This window comes from Mustela lutreola, chromosome 11 (genome assembly GCF_030435805.1).
Source record: "Mustela lutreola isolate mMusLut2 chromosome 11, mMusLut2.pri, whole genome shotgun sequence".
Lineage (NCBI taxonomy): Eukaryota > Metazoa > Chordata > Mammalia > Carnivora > Mustelidae > Mustela > Mustela lutreola.
This window is the reverse complement of record NC_081300.1, coordinates 12,867,048-12,888,523: the sequence shown is the minus strand read 5'-3', so window position 1 is coordinate 12,888,523 and position 21,476 is coordinate 12,867,048. Positions and strand designations below refer to the sequence as shown.

At 41.7% G+C, this 21,476-nt stretch overlaps 1 protein-coding gene across 2 annotated transcripts; it reads left to right on the top strand.

Annotated features, from left to right (window-relative positions):
• Positions 1-4,767: 4,767 nt before the first annotated feature.
• Positions 4,768-14,837, top strand: SERPINB12 (serpin family B member 12). 2 transcript variants are annotated; one of them, XM_059140580.1, is made up of 7 exons: positions 4,768-4,935; positions 7,574-7,648; positions 8,378-8,518; positions 10,046-10,163; positions 12,209-12,351; positions 13,313-13,480; positions 14,433-14,837. In XM_059140580.1, the coding sequence occupies exons 1-7, from the start codon at positions 4,768-4,770 to the stop codon at positions 14,835-14,837; spliced, it is 1,218 nt and encodes a 405-aa protein (XP_058996563.1). The 2 variants fall into 2 exon arrangements, with proteins under 2 accessions (XP_058996563.1, XP_058996562.1); XM_059140579.1 differs by having other exon boundaries at positions 7,574-7,708.
• The last annotated feature ends 6,639 nt before the right edge of the window (positions 14,838-21,476 follow it).

Genomic DNA, 21,476 nt, shown 5'->3' with positions numbered 1-21,476 from the left:
CATCTGCCCAAGATGGCAGCATGATGTAGAAGGAAAGAAGGTGACCAAGGCGATGGATTTGTTGACACAACTGGTCAACAAAAAGGAAGATAATTTCTGATTTACGGGTTGTTTGAGAATTAGAGACAACATTTGTGAAATGCCAGGCACATGGTAGGCAAATTAAATGGTAGCTATTATAAAGTCGTTATAGGTGGAGTAGTGCTAATTCTTTGAGCTGGATAGAGTTTTGAGGGACCTTGCTATTTTAAAGATTATTTCAAGTCTGTTTGGAAATAATGATGACTGAAGTAAATTATGTACAAGTGTTTCAAGTTGTAGCTTATTAAGAAGCAGCTTACTCAGCAATCCGCCTTTATACTCAGACTTCGCCAAACAGTAACTTCTTTGTGAAGTGCATATTTTCCATAGGGGATGTTAAGTAGCTATTGTTAATGCTTGGGGAACTCCTAATTGCATCTGGAGACTGAATTTCACTTTGAGATGTTATTCTTCAAATTTTCCTCTAATCTTAGTTCTTGTGTTAAACACAAATAAATTTTCAGTGCTCTAAAATCTGTTGCCATGTTTAGTAATACATCTAGAGTACATTTTAAAATTAAACTTCATCCATACATATAAAATTTATGTATATTTACGTATAAATATACATACATAATAAATATATAGAGAAGTTCTGTGTAACTGTACTGTTATAGACTCTTCCCATCCATCTTCTTTCACTCAAGTTTGTGCTTATGAGATCCACATTATAATGGGGCACTAGAGTTCACTCAGACATATTGCTGTGTATTCCATTGTATACCTGACCCACAAGCTATTTATTTATCTTTCTGATGATGGACATTTGGTTTGTTTCTGAATTTGGGCTACTATGAAAGTGTTTCTATGAACTTATTTGTATACACCATTTTTTAAAATCTGAAAGGTATTTTGCTACACACCTCTGAAAAATATCTGTTATGGTTACATTTTAGTATGATGATGATTAGATCTCTACTTTCCATTTATTGCTAAATTGGTCCCATATGTAAATCCAGTGGATTTGGAGACTGGCTTGGTCATACTATTTTCAAATTAGTACCGATGTAAAGGGATTTTTGATGAGGACAAGAAAACAGACCTTAGAGATTTTCCTCCTTTATTTTCTGTTGTAACAACATAGCATGGCTTTTACTGACCACCAGAGTGTCTCTCTAATGAATAAGAACAGTGTTAATTAGCTTTAAAATGTTGAAAACATGATATTTTTAAATTACTTGCTTGAATTTTACTAGAGGAATACTAGAATAAGTCTTGATGAGTGCTGTTTAAAATTTTTTTCTTATGTAATACTCTTCTGCTTTTTCTATTTCTTTTTTTAAAAAAGATTTTATTTATTTCAGAGAGAGAGAGAGAGAGAGATTGAGCATGCACATGAATTGGGGGAGGGGAGGGGCGAGGGGGTAGAATCTGAAGCAGGCTCCCTGCTGAACACAGAGCCCGACATGGGGCTTGATGCCATGACCCTGAGATTATGACCTGAGCCAAAACCAAGAGTGGGAGGGTGAATCAACTGAGCCACCCAGGCGCCCCTGCTTTTTCCATTTCCTTTTGTAAATGAGTATGGGATTGCACGATGCTCTCAGATCATGGGAGCTGCTTCTGTTGAGGTACCTGCTTTATGAGATGGTGGATTTCTCAGAGGTGAAAACTGGGTTTCAGTCAGCTCATGCTACTGTGTGCAGTGACTGTCCTCATGGGATAAGTTTCGAAATGGTTATCGGGTAATTAGGTTACTGTCAGATTTAGCCAGTTTCTAATTCAAAAACAAACAAAATGACAACAGCTCTCAGAGGTAATTATTGGATGGCGTTTTAATCTAGTTACTAAGTGCTCATTTTTCTGTATTTTAGAGGTTTATAGAACACCAGGAAAGATTCTCCTGTAATGAATGCTTACATACAGGCATCCAATACCAACTGCAGCTTTTAGGCTGTTCGTCCATGAGGACCATTCTCACCCCTCCCTTGGAAGGTGGGCAGAGTTATGCTATATAGACTCTAATGGAAACTTAGAACCAATCCACAGGGTAGAGCCTGATGAGGCACAGAAAAGTAAACTGTTGCTGGGTGAGGACAAGATTGTAGTTGGAGCCAAGTTAGGGAATGTGTGAAAAGTTCACAAAATTTAGTGTAGTTTCCTTGTTCTTTAGGCACCAATGGGCAGACAGTGTGGGGGTACACTGCAGCTCCCAGAGTGAATAAGGGTAGTAGCTGAATTAGAAATGGGCAGAAAGCAATCTTTTCCAGGAGAGAGCAGGTCTGGGCATGGAGAGGTCTGAGCCTTGCTCTTCTCCGGCCAGCTGTGTGATTGTGTGCAAGTCACTGCTGCTTCTGGCCTCAGGATTTTTAGTCTCAAGAAGAAGGGAGTTGGCCTGCATGAGCCATCATGTCCTTGGTAGGTAAGACTCCAGGCTGCTCAGTTCTGTGCATGTCACACCAGAAAGGAACACCCTTCCCTCTGATGCCAGGGGCACATCCGTGAACAGAAACAGGCTAAAATTGAGCAAATAGCTGGCACATTTAAAGAACCAGATTGGGATCATTCAATTTTCAATCCAAATCCTATCTTTGTCTTGAGTTTTTGGTCTCTAGCCTTCTTTTATAGTAGTGAACAAAGAGCCAGAGTATCCACTGCCTTTTCCTTTGGTGCCAAAGATTTGTATCAAATAGCAACCTTGATTATATGACCAAGACTTTAAAAAAGATGAGACTACTTTTTATCCAAATTTTATGATTTAACACAAGTCTGTGAAATCCCCTTGACTCAGACCATCTTGAATTTATCTGATTTCTCTACTTCCTTAGTAAGTTTGTTACTGAAGTGGTAATGTTAGATACTGTTGTAGAACATTTTGGATGTGAAGGAATTTTCCACCTAAAGAATGTAGATTCTTGAGGTCTGAAACATTAGTGAATTTCCAGACAAGTTCAGGACATATGTTTCTTGGAAAGCATCTATCTGAACCCAGTTTTAGCAGCACAAAATGAGAAATATGCATCACATACAAGTTTGGCAGGAAAAATAATATAAGCATAAAAATGGACTCTAAACTGAACAGGGGAGAACACCAATATATAGTGGGTATGTGTTTGACCAGTCTGTCCTACACTGAGGACAACTTAGGAGAAATAGTAGATACAGCAGAAAGAGCACTTCGTTTAGGCCAATATGTGTGATTCAATTCTTTGATTCTTTTCTCATTGGTAGAAAGGGAATGACAATATCTACTCTGTAAAGTTGTAGGGTTAAAGCTAATATATGTAAAACATATGTCTGGCACTTCTAAAAATGGGTATTTAATATTTTTTTGAGTTAGGTTTTATAGACTAAAAAAGCCAGTGTTAAGCTGGAAAGATTCTAAAACCAATGTACAATGTTCAATTCAGTGCAATAATAATTTCTTAATACTTTACTATGTACCACCTGTCTGATGATTAAAAAATAGACATAAAGGGGCTTACATTTCCATCTTGGAAAATATGCAATAAATACATTGACAAAAAAAATATAATACATTGGCAAAACATTGACAAAAAGCCAAAAGAGAAAGCATTTCTTTTGGGATGGTCCAAAGTGAGATCTATGTAAGATTTTCTTGATACTTCTGGAACAGATTATTGGTGAGAGACAAGGAATCTGTCATGAAGGAATCACTCCCTTAGTTTGGTTCCATATCACTGTGGTTCTACACTGTCAAGGGAAGGTATTAAATCTAATGACTTCTAAACTCCCAACATCTTTCAAGATCAATGATCTCTTGAGCAATAACATCAATGTCTGACTGAAGCACCTCAAGGCTTACAAGTTGCATGTGGAATGGGTCAAAGGAGGTGAGAAGGTGATGAAGTACATGGCCCATGACAATTTGCTGGGTATTGTCAGTCCAAGGATGTTGAGGGGAGAATGCTGGCAAAGGACTTGAGCAGAACCATGTATAGGCTGTGAAGAAGGAGGTGGGATATAGTTTTCTTGGTTGCAGACTTGACCATGAGGACATGGTTGCTTGTGACTTTGTTTTACCTAAATAAAGGAAGTTTTACCACAATAGAATCGTATCCCCCACAGACATGTCTAAGACCTAATCCTTGGTACCTTTGAATGTGCTTTTATTGGGAAATGGGGTCTTTGCAGATTTAATCAAGTTAAGATGAAGTTATACTGGATTAGTGTGGGCCCTAATCCAATGATTGGTGTCCTTATAAGAAAGGGGAAATGTGGACGCACACAGAAGACTAGGGAAGAACACCATATGGAGGCAGAGACTTATGGTGCCTCTCTAAACCAAGGAATGTCAACAGTTGCTGGAAACCACCAGAAGCTGAGAGAGAGGCAAGAAGCAGATTCTCCTTGACAGGCCCCAGAATGAACCAATCCTGCCAATACCTTGATTTTGGACATCTGGTCTCCAAAACTGAAGGAGAATAAATTCTTTTTGTTTAAGCCACCCAGTTTGTGGTAATTTGTTACAGCAGCTTTAGGGAACTAAATCATATCACTAAATAAAAATAGACCTCTCTCTGTATCAGTATCAATATGGACATCAATATCTATATACCAAGATGATGATGACCTTAGTTTTTGAGTTTTTAATAACACGTGGAATCATTATATATGATTATATCTCATGTGTTTAAAATAAAAACTGTTTATTTATCTCCTTCTGACCATAATGTTTTCTCTGTTTTGTTTTGTGTTTGGTTTTAGGCTGTCATCAATTTCAGGATGGACTCTCTCGTGGCAGCCAACACCAAATTTTGCTTTGATCTTTTCCAGGAGATAAGCAAAGATGATCCTCATAAAAACATCTTCTTCTGTCCTCTAAGCCTCTCAGCTGCCCTTGGCATGGTCCGCCTGGGGGCCAGAAGCGAGAGTGCACAGCAGATCGACCAGGTGTGGCTCCGGTATCTCTGGGTCCACCCTCAACGGCAGACCCTAGTCCTTCTTTCGCAAGCCTTGATGCTCACTGAGCCTGGGGCCTGGGGGGAGATGCATTTGCCCTGGGGTTTTCATTTACATCCCACCTTGCTCTCTCTTCAAGGCTCAGTGAAACCTCTGCCTCCTTTATAGCACTTCTTCAGCCTCCCCAGACTCATAACTTCTCTCAGTCACCTTCTCTGTCTCTGTGTGTCTGTCTGTTTGCCCGTATATCTGTTCCTCTTCTGCTCTATAATTATCCATCCTGATATCACTAACAGTATTTCTTATGTGTCTATGTGTTCTTTCATTCCATAAATAGGTATGTAGTAGCACCAATTATGTATCCAGTGGAAAAGATCTTGGTGTCCTTCTTGACTTCTCTCTCACTTCACATCTAACTCCAACAGCCTTTTCTCTTGATACACAACCTGAACGTAGGTGTAGGTGCTTCCCGCTGTGTCCCTGAGTCTGACCCACCACCACCCTTTCTAACCTGGATGCAACTTCCTCATGGGCTTCCTTGCTTCCGCTGACAGTCTTCTCTATCTGGCTGCCAGAAAGATCCTTTAAAACCTCAGGCAGAGCCTATTTCTCATCGTTTCAAAACCTGGACTTCCAAGTTAGCTAATGATAGAAGCCTGAGTCCTTACAGTGGCCCATGAAGATCTAGTGTCTGACTTCCCATCAACCAGGTGGCTCCCTCTATCACCCTGTCCCCTCCCCACTCCTCTAAACATGCTGGCCTCCATGTTCCTGGGTAGGCTTGCCCACTCCTGCCTTAGGGCTTTTGCTCCATCCCCTTTGCCTAATGGCTTTCCCCCCAGATAACTGATCTATAACTTACTTTCTCCTTCAGGACTTTGATCAGAGTTTACCTTCTCAACCGGTCCTTCCTTCACCTCTCAATCTAATGCTGCATCCTGACTCTTCACCCCATAAAATGACTTCTTACCCTACCTACTTTTCCCTGACATGGCATTTTCCATCTTCCAACATAATGCACACAGTAGCTCATTACTATGTGCCTACCTGGCTAGAATATAATTCTCCAGATGGCAAGAAACTTTGTCCTAGAACCATGCTTGGCTAATAGCAGCTTCCAATACAAATCTGTAGAATGAACGAATTTATGTGACAAGAACAACTTCCCAAATAATCTGCAGGCTCCCGAGGTTGGTCTTATAACTTCCCTGGATCTCATACACAGCACAGAGGTTATGCAGGCACTTGTCTCTTGTCCCTAATATGGAGGAGTTGAATTCTTGGATTAAGGTAGAATGTTTTTGGAGTTATTCTGCTTTATTAATTTACTTCTATTAACAGTATCCCATTAGGAGAACTTAGCTTTAGACTGTCATTGGCATCCTCCCCATCAGGTGTCAGAGATTCTTTCTCCAAGCACTTGGGTTTCACTTGCCCAGCAAAACAGTCCCGAGCAACTCAAGATGTGCCTTTGTCCCCTACCTTTCCTGCAATGCTCTGGGTGACTTGTCTTTCACTGCCCTCAGTTGCTTCATTGACTGAAAGTTCTAGATCAGTGCTAACACAAATATAATTCAGACCCCACATGTGATTTAAAAAAATTTAGCAGCCACAAGAAAGTAAAAAAAAAAAAAAAAAAAAAATCGGTGAGACTCATTTTAATAGTATATTTTATTTAACCCAATATACCCCAAATATCATATCAACATGTAATCAAGCAAGCAATTTAAATGAGATATTTTAATTTTTTTTTCATACTAAGTCTTCACAAATCCAATGAATATTTTACACGAACAGTCTGACCAGCTCCACAGCCATGTGTGTCTCGTGGAGACCCGGACGTCCTTTTGGTTTGGTTATTCATTCTTTTTTTTTTTTTTAATTTTTTATTTTTTATAAACATATATTTTTATCCCCAGGGGTACAGGTCTGTGAATCACCAGGTTTACACACTTCACAGCACTCACCAAAGCACATACCCTCCCCAATGTCCATAATCCGACCCCCTTCTCCCAAACCCCCTCCCCCCAGCAACCCTCAGTTTGTTTTGTGAGATTAAGAGTCACTTATGGTTTGTCTCCCTCCCAATCCCATCTTGTTTCATTGATTCTTCTCCTACCCATTTAAGCCCCCATGTTGCATCACCACTTCCTCATATCAGGGAGATCATATGATAGTTGTCTTTCTCTGCTTGACTTATTTCGCTAAGCGTGATACGCTCTAGTTCCATCCATGTTGTCGCAAATGGCAAGATTTCATTTCTTTTGATGGCTGCATAGTATTCCATTGTGTATATATACCACATCTTCTTGATCCCTTCATCTGTTGATGGACATCTAGGTTCTTTCCATAGTTTGGCTATTGTGGACATTGCTGCTATAAACATTCGGGTGCACGTGCCCCTTTGGATATTCATTCTTAAGTGCAGACCCCCGGGGGTTGTATGCAGTTTACTTCCCTTCCATTCCACCTCATAACCAAGTCAAAAGGATCATCCGCTATGCTTTGCACTGTCGTTGCGCGGTTGACTCTGGAGTCCTTGTCCCTGCCACACTATAAAAAGGTTCTGAAGCTGTTCAGATTTCCCAGTTCGTATCATCTGAGAAACCCCATCGCTGTCCTCACGCAGGTACTACACTTCAATGAATTTTCCCAGAATGAAAGAAAAGAACCCGACCCCTGTCTGAAAAGCAAAAAGCAGGAAGTGCAGGGGGACAGCCCTCTGGAGGCACAGAAAGAAACAACGGAGCCTCTGACCCTACAGGTGAGCCACCATGAACTCCTGCCCCTCTTCTTGTGAACTGCTCATCCTGGTTACGCTCTGTTTGGCAATATGTATCTTATATGTCGGTGGCTGTAAGCTAGTTTCCTAAAGAGTAGGGTCTGGTATCTTCTACTCATGATAAAGGCAGTTAGAGGAAAGCCCCAGAACTCAACTACTTTTCCGGGTCACAGGTCCCCGGGACGGAGCACAGTGGAGGATGAAGGGCAGTAAGGGGCAGGAATCAGCCGTGAGGGTCTTACTTTCTTTCTCTACCTCTCCTTATATATTTCATGGGGAAATATTACTTTTATTGGTTGCCTCATACCAGGAGTGGGAAAGATATTCTCCAGGTTATGTATCCCTGTACCTTAGAAAGTTTAAGAGGAGGGTAGAGAGAAGATTGTCTTTTTCTTCTGTATTTTTGAATATAGAAGAAAACGAGGTACACTGAACTCAAACACAGTGTGCACTGCTGAGTCCCCGGATGTACCGTTCCTGGAGGACCCTGATACCTAGTGGGAGCAATGATCCTCCCCTGGGACCCCTTCCCGCCCTCCATCCCTCTCTTCTCAGCTTGCTCCCCCTCGTGGTAACGACACGAAATGACAACGTGCTCTGGTGGCCTTTTGCTCTCCGGATCCGGTCCCATTTTCTTTCTTCTTTTGTCAGGATGAGTCTTCCAGTGATGAGAGTGGACTGCTCAGTTGCTACTTCGGGAAGCTTCTCTCCAAGATAGACAGGATCCGGGTTGATTACACCCTAAGTATTGCCAATAGGCTTTACGGTGAGCAGGAATTCCAGATCTGTCCGGTGAGTTCGGCATGGCTGGTGATTACAACTATTGTATGGCAAACGTTGTAAAAATCAGGGAGTAGCTGGATTACTCACTGGGCACCTGGACCACAATCCTGTCTGACATGTACTGTGATGTACCGTGGACTGGGGGTTCCCCGGGACCCACCTCTTTCTCTCCCACACTGTTGGTTGCCCTGGTTCTGCCAGTTTTCAACTTGAGCAGCTTAGGAGGCCTGTTGTGGGTGAAAGGGGGTCGTGTGACCCTAATAACTTTGGAGCACACGTGGGTTTGGTAATGACTTTCTCTGTTGGGACCGTCTTTCCCAGTAAAGGTGCCTGGTAGATGCACTTGGTAGTTCTTCCTGTCCCTCCCCGCCCTTCCCCCAGCACATCTTTAAAATCCCCTTTCATGCCACCCTGAGGCCACCCCTCAATAGAATTGTACTCAGCAGCACCGAGGTATAGCAGAAGGAGTCTGCGTTTGAAGTCAAAGGGCGTCTGGCTCCTCCCTGTGGCTCAGCAGCGTGTACCTACAGCAAGACCCATCAGGTTCCTCTCTCACTGTTGCAAGGAGCCACATACTTAGCAATGGGCTTGAGGGGTGTGACCATAGGCAAATGTGTGATGCAGGTGGTTAGGCTGGTTTAGTGAGAGGGCGGGCTTAGCCTCCTTTGGCCAAAAGAAGTATGTTCTCTCAACAGTGACAATGAGCTTTTAGATGTTGTCTTTTTTTTTTTTTTTTTGAACTGGCTTTATTGAGGTATAAATTCATATATCATACAATTCACCTATTAAAATTGTACACGCCAGTCATTTGGGTATATTACCCTGTAATTGTGGTAACATATAATGTAAAATTGGCTATTTTAATCAGTTTTAAGTAAACAGTTTGTTAGCCTTGATCACATTCACAATGTTGTGCAAACATCACCCAATTTCCAAAACATTTTCATTGCTCTGGAAACTGTTAAAGTTAAGTAGGGCTTTAATTCTTAAAAATAGAGGCATTTTGTAGCTAAATCTCTCAAGTAACTTCATACTGATGTTATAGGGTCTCCACAAATGGGACGTTCAAGGATTTCTGGTAGCAACAGCTTGTGCCCTTGTAACTGTAGACTGCTTCATGAATAGACATTCTTATTTCTTTTTAAAAAATATTTTATTTATTTATTTTTGAGAAAGAAAGAGAGAGAGAGTGCATGCAGGGGGAGGTGCAGAGGGAGAAGGAGAGGGAGGGGAAAGAATCTCAATTAGACTTCGCACTGAGCGCAGAGACGGACGCGGGACTCGAACTGAAACCAAGAATTGAAGGTTTAGCCAACTGAGTCACCCAAAAATCCTGTGAACAAGCATTCTATATCCTGAATTGTCACCACGATGAATGAAAGGCCTGTGGCTAATTAAGAGTGGGGGATAGACAGAGACCACGAGCGTCCCATTTAAATGACCATCTCTCTCATTAGGCTTCTCCTGACTGCCTCATACCTATTAGCACAGTTATCTGATTTCACTGTATCACCTCGCTTTATTCCAATTTAACAGGAATACTTAGATGGTGTGATTGAATTTTACCACACGACCATTGAAAGTGTTGATTTCCGGAAGGACTCCGAGAAGTCCAGACAACAGATTAACTTTTGGGTTGAATCTCAGTCCCAAGGTAAGAAAGACCAAACGCATTGTGGCTGGTCTTCTTTTCCATTTAAAAGGACGGTGTCTCAGATTGCAAGTCTGTCATGACCAGGTACTCACATGAATGGGCCGTGTTCAATGTCCGTTTTGCAGGTGCACAGTTACACGCTTAGATGCTGTGTTTCTCCTTTGCTCCCTCATAAAAGGGGAAATCCGTTCAGCCAAGGACATGCCAGTGGGATATTAACTATTTCCAAGTTTTTTAAGATTTCATTTATTTATTTGCCAGAGAGAGAGAGAGCGCGCACACAAGCAGGGGAGTGGCAGGCAGAGGAAGAAGCAGGCTCCTCTCTGAACAAGGAGTCCAATGCAGGACTCAATCCCAGGGTCCCGGGATCATGATGTGGACTGAGGGCGGACGCTTAAGTGACTGAGCCACCCACGTGTCCCAGCTGTTTCTATTTTTTAAAAAAGTGTCAGTAGAAACATTGCAAAGATAATCTAGTTATTCAGAAGGAAATGGAAATAATTAAATCCAATTTTTTTCAACGTTTCACTAGGTACATAGGTGTTTTCTGGTTGAAGGGTTTAGAGATAGCAATGAGTAGTGAAATTTAGAATTCAACATAAAATGGAATAATTTTTTAATATAGAACTCCCCTGTCTGGCCTCATCCTGGGAGAAGCACCCAAATTCGAAAATTATTTCTCCGAACTTGGTCCATATGCTGCAAAAATGCCCATTTCTTCAACGTTCTACTCCGTTGCCAAGAAGAAAGCATGTTCACTAAAAAAATGTATACTAAGGCACTCATTAACTCTCCGGCAGTATTTTAAGTGTAGGTGATGTCAACATAGTCTTTTATGATGGAGTTTAAGTTGAAGTCTTGCTGTAGAAAGCTCTAGTCATCTTTAAGGACTAGGCATGTATTCAGATAACCAATGGATTGGTATTTTGCATGGAAAAGAATGCGTACTGCAAATGGGTGAGTGCCTGACCATGTGGGATTTTCCAGTCTGGCTCAGGGCTGTGTTATGGTGCAAGGGGCCTCAGAGCTGGACCAAGAGTGGGAAGGCCCCAGGACTGATCTCAGCCAGCCTTGCTGATTTTTGGCTGTGTGGCCTTACCTCTCACTAGCTGTGGTGTATTCCTCTCTAAGAAGGGAAAACAAGAGGCGCCTGGGTGGCTCAGTGGGTTAAGCTGCTGCTTTCGGCTCAGGTCATGATCTCAGGGTCCTGGGATCAAGTCCCGCATCGGGCTCTCTGCTCAGCAGGGAGCCTGCTTCCCTCTCTCTCTCTCTGCCTGCCTCTCCAGCTACTTGTGATTTCTCTCTGTCAAATAAATAAATAAAATCTTAAAAAAAAAAAGAAGGGAAAACAATACCAACTTCTCATAATTGACATGCGATGGCATGGGAGGAGGCATGTGAAAGCCCCTACCGACCTTACCTAGAATATTTATTTGCATTTTTGTTCATATGTAAGCATATACTGTTTGCTGTGATGAGCACTTGAGATAGGAAGTTTACCCAATAGTCCTGTTTTTCAAGGAGGTTATAATATAATCATGTGGCAGGGTCTACTTTGAAAGGTAAATCATGGAGGTGAGGAGGGTAACCTAGTGATGGGTTTTAAAGAGGGCACAGGATGTGATGAGCACTGGGTATTATTCAGAACTAACGAATCATTGAACACCACATCAAAAACTAATGATGTATTATATGTTGGCTAATTGAACTTAATTAAAAAAAAAGACAAGTAAATAATGGCATAGGATGTCTCATGGCAATTTCCAACCACAGTGACTCAGGGAATGGAAGGAAATTCCCTCAGTTTTAAGGCTTTAAAATGGGTCCTTCTTGGGGTTGAGAGACAGTGTGTCTCCTCCACGATACACCCTATCGCCTCCACCACATCCAGGACTGTACTGTGAGTGGCGTCATTTTCTTAGGTTAGTTCTTGAATCAGACATGCCCTAGCCTTGGGGATGGGAAGCAGCCTTCAGGAAAATCTGTCTACCTGAATACTTCTGGTACAATTCACATTCAGGATATTCTCTGAAACATTTTTTAAGGTAAGATCAAGGAACTCTTCAACAAGGATGCAATTGACAGTGCGACGGTGCTGGTGTTGGTGAATGCTGTTTACTTCAAGGCCAAATGGGAAAAATATTTTGACCCTAAAAACACAGTTGATGCCCCTTTCTCTCTAAATGAGGTATGATATTATAGCATGTGGTTTTCTAGATATTTCTCTCATAATTTCCACTAAGAAGTATGACTTAAAAGTATGTGTACTCAACTCTAAAACATAGGTCTCTGGGTTACAGCATACAATATAATAAGAATATTTTGTTATTAGAAAAATCAGTGTCGGAAGTTCGTTGACCATCTTGGTGCCAGGCACCACCTTGAGCATTTTCGATTCATTATTTCACTTGTTCCCTGAAATACCATTATGGAAATGGATGTTATTATTCCCATTTAGGAGTTGAGGGGCAAGAATGCAAAAGTTATGTTACATGGCTAAATTCATGCATTAGCATTCACATCTGTGAGTATTTATCTCAAAAACTCATGTTCTAAGCCACCGAACTGTAGAATGGAGAAAAGGAAAGGTTGGGATCCCAGCCCCACCACCTGTCAGCTGTGTTCCTCTTGCAAGCACTGTGCATCTCATCTGTCGATTGATGACCTCTCATAAACATGAGGTGTCTGGGGTGGTGGCCTTTGATCTGATAGAAACCTATGGAAGAAGTACTGTGATTCAATATGTAGATAATTATCATTTAACCAAAGCTCCAGGCCAGCGAAGGTAAGAAGGGGTCAGGAGATCAGGTGAGGCCAACAGATTGGGTGGTGCAGACACAGAAGGTACAAAGCTGGTGGGGATGTATCCTTTGGCTAGGTTGCCGGGAGAGCCTGGATAGATGGTTTACCAACGAGTTGTCTTGGGAGCTGAAGAACCTATGAAAACCAAGGGAAAATAAGGTGTTGGCGAGGACGGGCTGGCTGATCAGTGGGCAGAGGACTCATGGGTTGGGTCACTGGGGTGGCTCAGAGCTTCTGGTGAAGATCTTCTTATCTTAGTGGAGCCCCGTTTTCAGGAGAGATGAAGGCCATGGGCGTGCACGAGCTTCCCATGACTGTTCCATGACTTTCTATCTTGTCCACTGCAGAATGAAAAGAGGACTGTGAAGATGATGAACCAAAAGGGCCTGTTTCGAATTGGTTTCATAGAGGAGTTGAAGGCACAGATCCTTGAAATGAGGTATACCAAGGGGGCACTCAGCATGTTCGTCCTGCTGCCTTCTTGCTCTGCAGATAATGTGAAGGGCCTGGAAGAGGTAAATCTTCACTTCACTGTCTCTACAAAATACTTCACTGTCAATCTTTGGAGAGCAGCCCTATTAACCACCTACCTGCCTGAGGAAGGATGGCACCTCAGTTATCAGAGATATCAGAGAATATGTAAGAATCTGAATTCAATGAGAGAGTTCGTCCTCATTGGTTTAGAAAATGCCAAAAGCCTCGGATAGGGCTTTCTTCTCCCATCTCACAGCTCTCTGCGGTGGTTCTCCAGACCAAGTGATCTGGGCATGGAGTGATGTGAGACTTGCTGCAAATGCTCAATAGCCTGACTTCTGGCCTCTTGCTTGGACTCTTCTGCTATGGCTCATGGAATGGAGCTGTTAGCTGAACTCTGTTTTTGGGTGCAAGTGCCTTGACAGGGTGGAGATCTGGTACTGGGATAAAGTGGTTGTGAGCTGGGGATCAGTGAAGGCTGGGGAGCCTCAGTGGTGTGTTGTTCTGTACAGTGAAGAGATGGAGACAGAGGAAGAGAGAAATACCCGGATAGCGAATCACAACAATAGCCACGATTCAAAATGTATCGTGTGCTGGCACTATGTTAATTACTTTACATACATCATTTTGTTTAATCCCTCAAGAGCCTAATGGTATTATCTCCATTTTATAGAAGAGGGAATTGAACCTCAGAATGTTAAGGCTTGACCAAGCTCACTCAACTTGGTCAACGGAGCTTTGCTGGGCTTTGACACCCAGACACCAGTCTGTCAGACACCAGAGGATACCAGAACTCAAATTGTCCTGTGACTTCTAAAGACTCAAGAGAATTGCTTGGAGGGATTTAAATGAGATCAGAGTAGGTTGAGGCTTAGGGAAGGATCTTTAAGATTGTTACTGGCTGTTGAAATATACTCAAGCCTTTTGAAGTAATTGGGGCATCCTTTGCTGGTTCATAATATGACCTTAAATATTATTTCCTTCCTTTTGTAGCTTGAAAGGAACATCACTCATGAAAAAATAGTGACCTGGAGCAGCTCAGAGAATATGTCAGAAGAAACAGTAGACGTCTCCTTCCCGCAGTTCACCCTGGAAGATAGCTACGATCTCAATTCTATTCTACAGGACATGGGCATCACGGATATCTTTGAGGAAGGGAAGGCTGATCTTACTGGAATCTCTCCAAGTCCCAATTTGTACCTTTCAAAAGTTTTCCATAAAACCTTTGTGGAGGTGAATGAAAATGGCACCCAGGCAGTTGCTGCCAGTGGGGCTGTTGGCACAGGAAGGTCCATACCTTCCTGGGTGACGTTTACTGCCGATCACCCTTTTCTCTTTTTCATCAGACACAACAAAACCCAAACTATTCTATTCTATGGCAGGGTCTGCTCTCCCTGAAAGGAGCACACTGTCTAGTAACCCGGGAGCTGGAAGAAAGTGGCAGAACGGTCTCCCGCTGGCAAGAACGTGAGAATTTGCGTTCTTGCTGATATCTAAAGCTGACCGAATTCTGCCACAGCTCCATGCCCCCTTCCTCCTGCCACTGGCCTGAGCTTGTCCTGATCCTTTTCTCACCCTGTAGCTGACTTTCATCTACGTCCATTAATACCAAAGTCTCTGGCTCCCTCCCTAACCTTTCACCACATTAAGCTTTCAAGCATATAATTCACCCTCTGTGACCTTGAAGGTCAGTGTAATGTAATGTAATGTAATTCCATATAAAGGAATCCTGGAAGTTCAAGTCATTAGACCACTTCTAGGGGAGGATAAATTCAGAAACCACTTTAACATGGGCAACAGGAGGAAATGTTTAAATGGAATGTGTTTTGGAAATTCAGCTCTATTTCTATGGTAGTTAAAACCAGGGGTCACTGCTGGCCAAGACGCCCTGCCTCTTTCTCTCCCATCTTCTTCTACTGCATGGAAGATGCCCTGTAAGATGCTTCTCACCTAAGGGAAAATCCACCCACCAGGGGTGGATTTAAGTGAGAGCTCAAGGACGGAAGCCTGCCCTGACCAGCACTCGTTCTGTGGAGGTCAGGACATGTTTTGCGCATCTGACATTGACCTAGGGGAGCGGCAGTGGATTTAAACATTAGTTTCAGCTTTCCTTATTGAGTCTCCTTGGCCATCATCATGAAGCATGACCCTCTGTGTCTTTTCACCCCTTCCTCAGAGAATTCGCCTCTGTAGTTACTCTTAAATACCCAACAAGTTAGGTGGGGGAGGGGAGCGCTGCCCCCCCTGTAGACTGCTGGCTCCCTAACCCCCTCAGTCAGGAGTCTGCCACATGGACCTATCTCCTCCTGGAGGCCTTATGCTGGGTCACGTCCTGAGAGCTGGTCTGGGTCTGGGCATGATTCCTGTGGAAATCTATGTCAAGAAGGCTGTTGGCTTCATACCAATCTCTAGTCTACTGAAAGCCAGATGCCCAAGTGTTTAAGACTCTAGAACTGGGACTTTCGTTCTCTGATACGTCCGTCTGAATTCTTGATCTCTGCCTTAGCTGAACGCTCTGGAATGACTCTTACCAATGCCTAACTGTCAAGGAAGTGGAGAATCATTCTGTCAAGGTGAATTTCTGGTCCTGGCCGTGGCCCCATTTCCCTGCCCTGCCCTGCCCTATGAGCATCCTCCTCCCAGTTGCCACCATGTTGGTTAAGGGTGGCTGTGGCGGTTTTTGCAAGAGAAGGTAGGTCAAGTTCAGCTGGTCAAGTCATGCTGGCCCCCGTCCCCCCATTTGCCTCTATATTAATGATTTCTTTGTGCTGTGAAGGATAAGTTCCATGTTCCTCATACAGGCTTCTCATTGTCAAAGGCTGTTTGTGGTATAAAAAATTTCTCCTTGATAATGTGAGGCAGCTTGAGGTGGCTCTCCCAAGTCCTTTCCACAGAAGGCATGTCCCAGGGGTCAAATTTATGTCAGATAATAAAATATGTAGTCACTCCTGTGGTTCTTTTTGGGGCTAACATTTCGAAGATTCCATGCCTGACCTGTCATTGCTGTTGGATATTGAACTCAATAACTATGACCTTTGTGAAGGTTTGGCATTGTCCGGCATCACTATGTTCTTATTCTTTTCCTTGATAAACACATCTTCTCATTGTATTGGGCTCTCTCAGAATTTTAATCACAAAGGGAAAGTGCATCTCCTTATAAAAATGAGAGTGAGAGTGAGATTCTGTGAACCAGTAAACTTACTAATCTTCAATTGATTAAAATGTTTCTTCTTAGTAAATAAAACACTTCTGTCAGTTAAAATGTGTACATTATTTTATGTGCCAACTGACTTTTTTAGTGACCTAAACCTAGCTTTAATTTTTTTCATCCCCAAATATAGAAATACATACTCTATAAAACTAATCATTCATCTCAATTATGTTGGAAAGATGTATCTTGTGCCAGAAAATCTTTCTTAACGTTCTACCATAATTATATATGAAGGCATACACAAAAGATGAAAGCTTGCAATGATTCTAAAATCTAGGAGTGATATCCAGTGGATCATCAAACTTGGAAGACATTTCTACTGACTATAAGCTAAGAGTTGGAAGGAAAACCTCAACAAGTGGTTCCCTGTATAGTGCCAGCCCTGTGTCAGTCAGCTTTGTTCCCTCCCATTACTGGCTTCACTGGGGTTCAGAAACATAAGAGCCTTGCCAGCTTAAATTCCAGACAGCTACTTCTCTCCTTTGTCCTTGCTGTGGTCTCAGCCTCTGTCTTTCTTGTCATTTTTTTTTTTTCCTTTTTGCTGCCGTTTGAAGACTGATTGATACTCCTCCAATACAACGCACAGGAAAGTGAAGAGAGGATATTGGCATTTTCTACCTTGGGCAGTTTAGACTTCACAAGGAGAGTATTTTTGGTGGGACAAAGACAGAAAGAATGCTGGTTGCAATGTTGTTGGGTTTGTATACTTCATTTGTCCCCTGTCTTTGAAGTGTCAGAGAGTCTGACCATACAGGGAAGACAGGATTCTAACTAAGTTCTGTGGAATCAGTATATGGAAGCCTATGAGAAACTGGGAATTATGCTCAGATTTAGGAGTTCTTTTCTCTTCATTCTTGTGCCAGTGAGACTGACCTTTTAATATGGCAGCCAGAGGCACAGAGAACATGCAAGTCCATGCATGTTCTGTGAGTGCTAGAAAATCAGCCAGAGCATTCAAATCTGGGAAGTGAGCTCCTCCGTTTCTAATTCATGATTCCCTCCACCCAGCAAGGTTGACAGGTAAGACAAATGAGGCAATATAGATTCCAAAATAACTGATTCATTTTGAGTACAAGCATTCTGGGAAGAGAACCACTAACGTGTCATACTCAATAGGCTCTCTAGTGCTCTCCAGGTCACAGGATTTGTACATTCTATTTTATTTTGACTTCAGCCCTCCTTATGATTTCATACATTACCTCATGCATCTTTCCCCCTCAGACTCCTCCCCAGCTTCTTCTTGAGCTGGAGCAAGCCAGGACACATGTTGCTTCATCCTTGATTGCTGTTTATCTTTTGCATTTGGATGTGTGGCCTTTTTTTTTTTTTTTTATTACAGTATCATTAACCTTAGGTGGAGGCCCTATGATTGGGATGATGGGTGAGGAAACTGTGCGGTGTCTCATTGGGTTTCCTTGCTCCGTAGTTGAATGCCAACATCAGACATGTTCTTCATTCACATTACTTGTGTTGTGTTCTTGTTTTTCCAAATCTACTGTGTTATTCTTTTTTTTTTAAACTCAATATATAAAACACAAGATTTTATTTAAGAGACACACCTCCTACCAATGTATTCTATATGCTTAAAATTTAATTAAAAAATTCCCATATTCTCATACACTGTTTCCCTTCTAAATTATGTCATCCATCATATGCATCAAATAATGTTTTAGCCACGGTTGGGTGAAAGGACTTGAGAAGCAACCAAATGCACAACAGGGGATCTGGTGGAAACCCACAAACCTTTTGTTGACACATATAGGTTTTGAATAGATCATCCCAGGTCTGAGGTTATGTAAATGAGGAGAACATATAGAGCTTTTAAAAAAGTTTGTGCCCAGTAAGGAATGAATACATCATGATATAGACCAAAAAAAAAAAGATCTGAAGCTTCAGAAAATGACTTGTGGCAAGAACTTGAAGAGAACTTTAGAAAACTTTTTGGGATGATTGACAGGTTTGAAGAAGGCAGGACATTTGTGGAATTGGAGAAGAAATCTATGAAGATAAACGGTAGATAAATTGTGACAAGGTGTGAAAAAACTGGATGAAATATAAAAAGACAGCCAGGGAACTAAAAATACAGTAGCAGAATTTAAATAGAATTTAGAGGCAGTAAAGAAGCAAAACTGATGTACTGGAAAATTTAATTAGTGATGAATAGGGTGTATTTCAGTGTTTGTTTTAGAATATATAGGAAATAATAAAAGGGAAATTCATGGCTACAGAGAACAGAGAATAAACCTAAGAGTTAGGTGTTTCTGAGAAAGCAAGCATATTAATTGGCATGAAATTAATAATCAAGACACAATTAAAGAAAACTTTCTTACCTTGGATAGTCACCTGATTACATGGATTGATTTCCAAGAAAAGTAAGCAAAAATAGACTTGCTAAGAAACTGTAAAAATAAAAGGCTGAGAAAATAATTCTGTTAACATTTGGGCAAAAAAGAACACGTTCACTTATGAAGGACAAATAATCAGAGGCTCCTCAGAAATTCATGTTGTGTTAAATTTCTAGGTTTAAAACCTAGCCTACAGGTTTGAGAGAAAAATACAGGATTAAAGAATTTCCTGTTCAGTCAAGTTGTAAATGCAACAGAAAATCCTTCCTAGCTGTATTTCTGCACAGGTGACCATGGTGTGTTTAATCCCCAGCACCTGGCACCATGCTATAACTACCAGAGGAATTGAAATTGAATTCATGTTGCTTTGAGCAAAATCCAATGCAGTCGTATTCTCCAAAGGTAAAGAAATACATCTAGTAAAAATATGATTTCAACTGACAGCCAAAGTAAGAAGAGAAATTCTTAATTTTAAGTTCTAATTATGTCCCCAAATTGTTGGCAGTTGTGACTCTTCCTTTTGGCCCTATTTTTTTTTTTTTTTTTAATGTTTGGTCTAGGCATAGGGTGAGTTTCAATATCCAGAAGACTACAGCCATGAAATCCCTGAACTGGAACAGTAATAGTTCTTGAAATTTGTTGAGTACTTACACATACTGGTATTGATCAAAAACCTTTATATGTGTTAGCCCCTTTAACCCTCTCAATCTTCCTCAGAGGTGGGTTATCATTAGTTAACAGATCATAGTGGGTTATCATAGTTAACAGATAAGGAAACTGAGGCACAAGATCACCCAGGTCACAGATGATTGGACTAGAGTTTGAACTTGGCAGTCTGGCTGGATAATATATAGTAGATTTCTAACCACTACCCTTTATATTCTTCCAAATAGAAATAAGAACATAAGAGGGACTTTACTTCCATTTTTAAAATTTTGCAAGTATGCCCTTTGAGGGCTGAGATAAAGTTTTAGGTTCCAGTGTGCTTTGAGCTTTGAGGTGGAAAATTCAGGGGGGCAGAAGGAGTATGGGGTGCGCAATCATCATGATGCCTGGTTCAAGTTCTTAAGTAGGTGTCACCTGGCTGGTGTGAGTCTTCCTGCCTTGGCCCTGTGCCAAGCAACTGAGTGGCAGAGGTCTTTGTCCCCTGGCTGTAAGCAGGTCCACTTGAGTCACAGATGCATCACAATGTCCCCCAGGTGACCGCTACAGTCACAGAGGAGGACAAATTCCCACTCAAGGGGTACAAGCTGCTAGGATCCTTGCCAGGAGCACATACAGAACCTTCCACTTTTAAATTGCTAACACAGGCAGGGGTAACTGCGAAACAGCATTCATGGGCAGTCTAACGGGGAAACTCAAAGACAGAGATAAGTGTATGACATAGATTAGCAAATGTCTGAAGGAAATAACCACATGAAAGCAAGACATCAACCTCAACAGAGTTAATAGATTAGATAAAATACCTTAAGACATATAAAGTGAAGTTAAGATACTCATTTAGAATTCTTGGAAATAAGCTTAATTATTATAAAAGATCAGTAAGTGGACTGAATAGCAGAATGAACACAGCCAAAGAGACAGCTGGAAGAATGAACCTCGAAATTCTACAAAACGTAGAAGAGACAGATAAAGAGATAGAAGGTACTTAAGTATGTTAAGAGCCATGCTAGGTAGTGAAAGCAGCTCCAACATTCATCAGTGAGCATTTCAGGAACAGAGCTGAAGGGAGGAACTACTCAAAGATAAAAGAAAAATACAGAGAATTGAAAAAAACTCATGCCGATTGAAAGGGACCATTGAGAACCTGCACTTCCACACTGTGGCTAAATTATTGAAGATCAGGGAAAGAGGGCAGTATTCTAAGAGCTTTGTGAGACAAGAGAAATAGAATTCATAAAATGGAATGAGAATCAGATTGAGTTTAGGTTTCTCTTTGGCCCTACAAGACGACACAGGGCATATTTTGGAGTTCCAAGAGAACTCCAAGGAAATCTAACTGAAGTATGTACCTATATAAACTATTAGTCACTGGTGGTAGCAAAATGCGTGAACAAGGGGGGCACCTGGGTGGCTCAGTGGGTTGAGCCTCTGCCTTCGGCTCGGGTCGTGATCTCAGGGTCCTGGGATTGGGCCCCGCATCGGGCTCTCTGCTCTGCGGGGAGCCTGCTTCCTCCTCCTCCTCTCTCTCTCTCTGCCTCTCTGCCCACTTGTGATCTCTCTCTGAAAAATAAATAAAATCTTAAAAAAAAATGCGTGAACAAGGGCTCTTAGTTGACTATCTGTAGACTTTAACCTGAAGCAAGCTCTACTACAAAAAAGCCTTAAAAGATGAATTGGAGAGGAAAAAGTGAGCCATGCATAACTGTGATGCTAAAAAAGAAAAAAAGAGTAAAATGTGACTTAAGCTTAAATTAGTATTAATTATTAAAAAATGAGGATTCACATGATCTCAACATGAGAAGTAGGAGACGGTGGGAT

Excerpts from the sequence above, each read along its gene's own strand:
- SERPINB12 (XM_059140579.1), top strand. The coding sequence starts at position 4,768 with ATGGACTCTCTCGTGGCAGCCAACACCAAATTTTGCTTTGATCTTTTC. Across the intron at positions 7,709-8,377 it reads CGGAGCCTCTGACCCTACAG|GATGAGTCTTCCAGTGATGA; the intron begins GTGAGCCACCAT and ends TTCTTTTGTCAG. Across the intron at positions 13,481-14,432 it reads ATGTGAAGGGCCTGGAAGAG|CTTGAAAGGAACATCACTCA; the intron begins GTAAATCTTCAC and ends TTCCTTTTGTAG.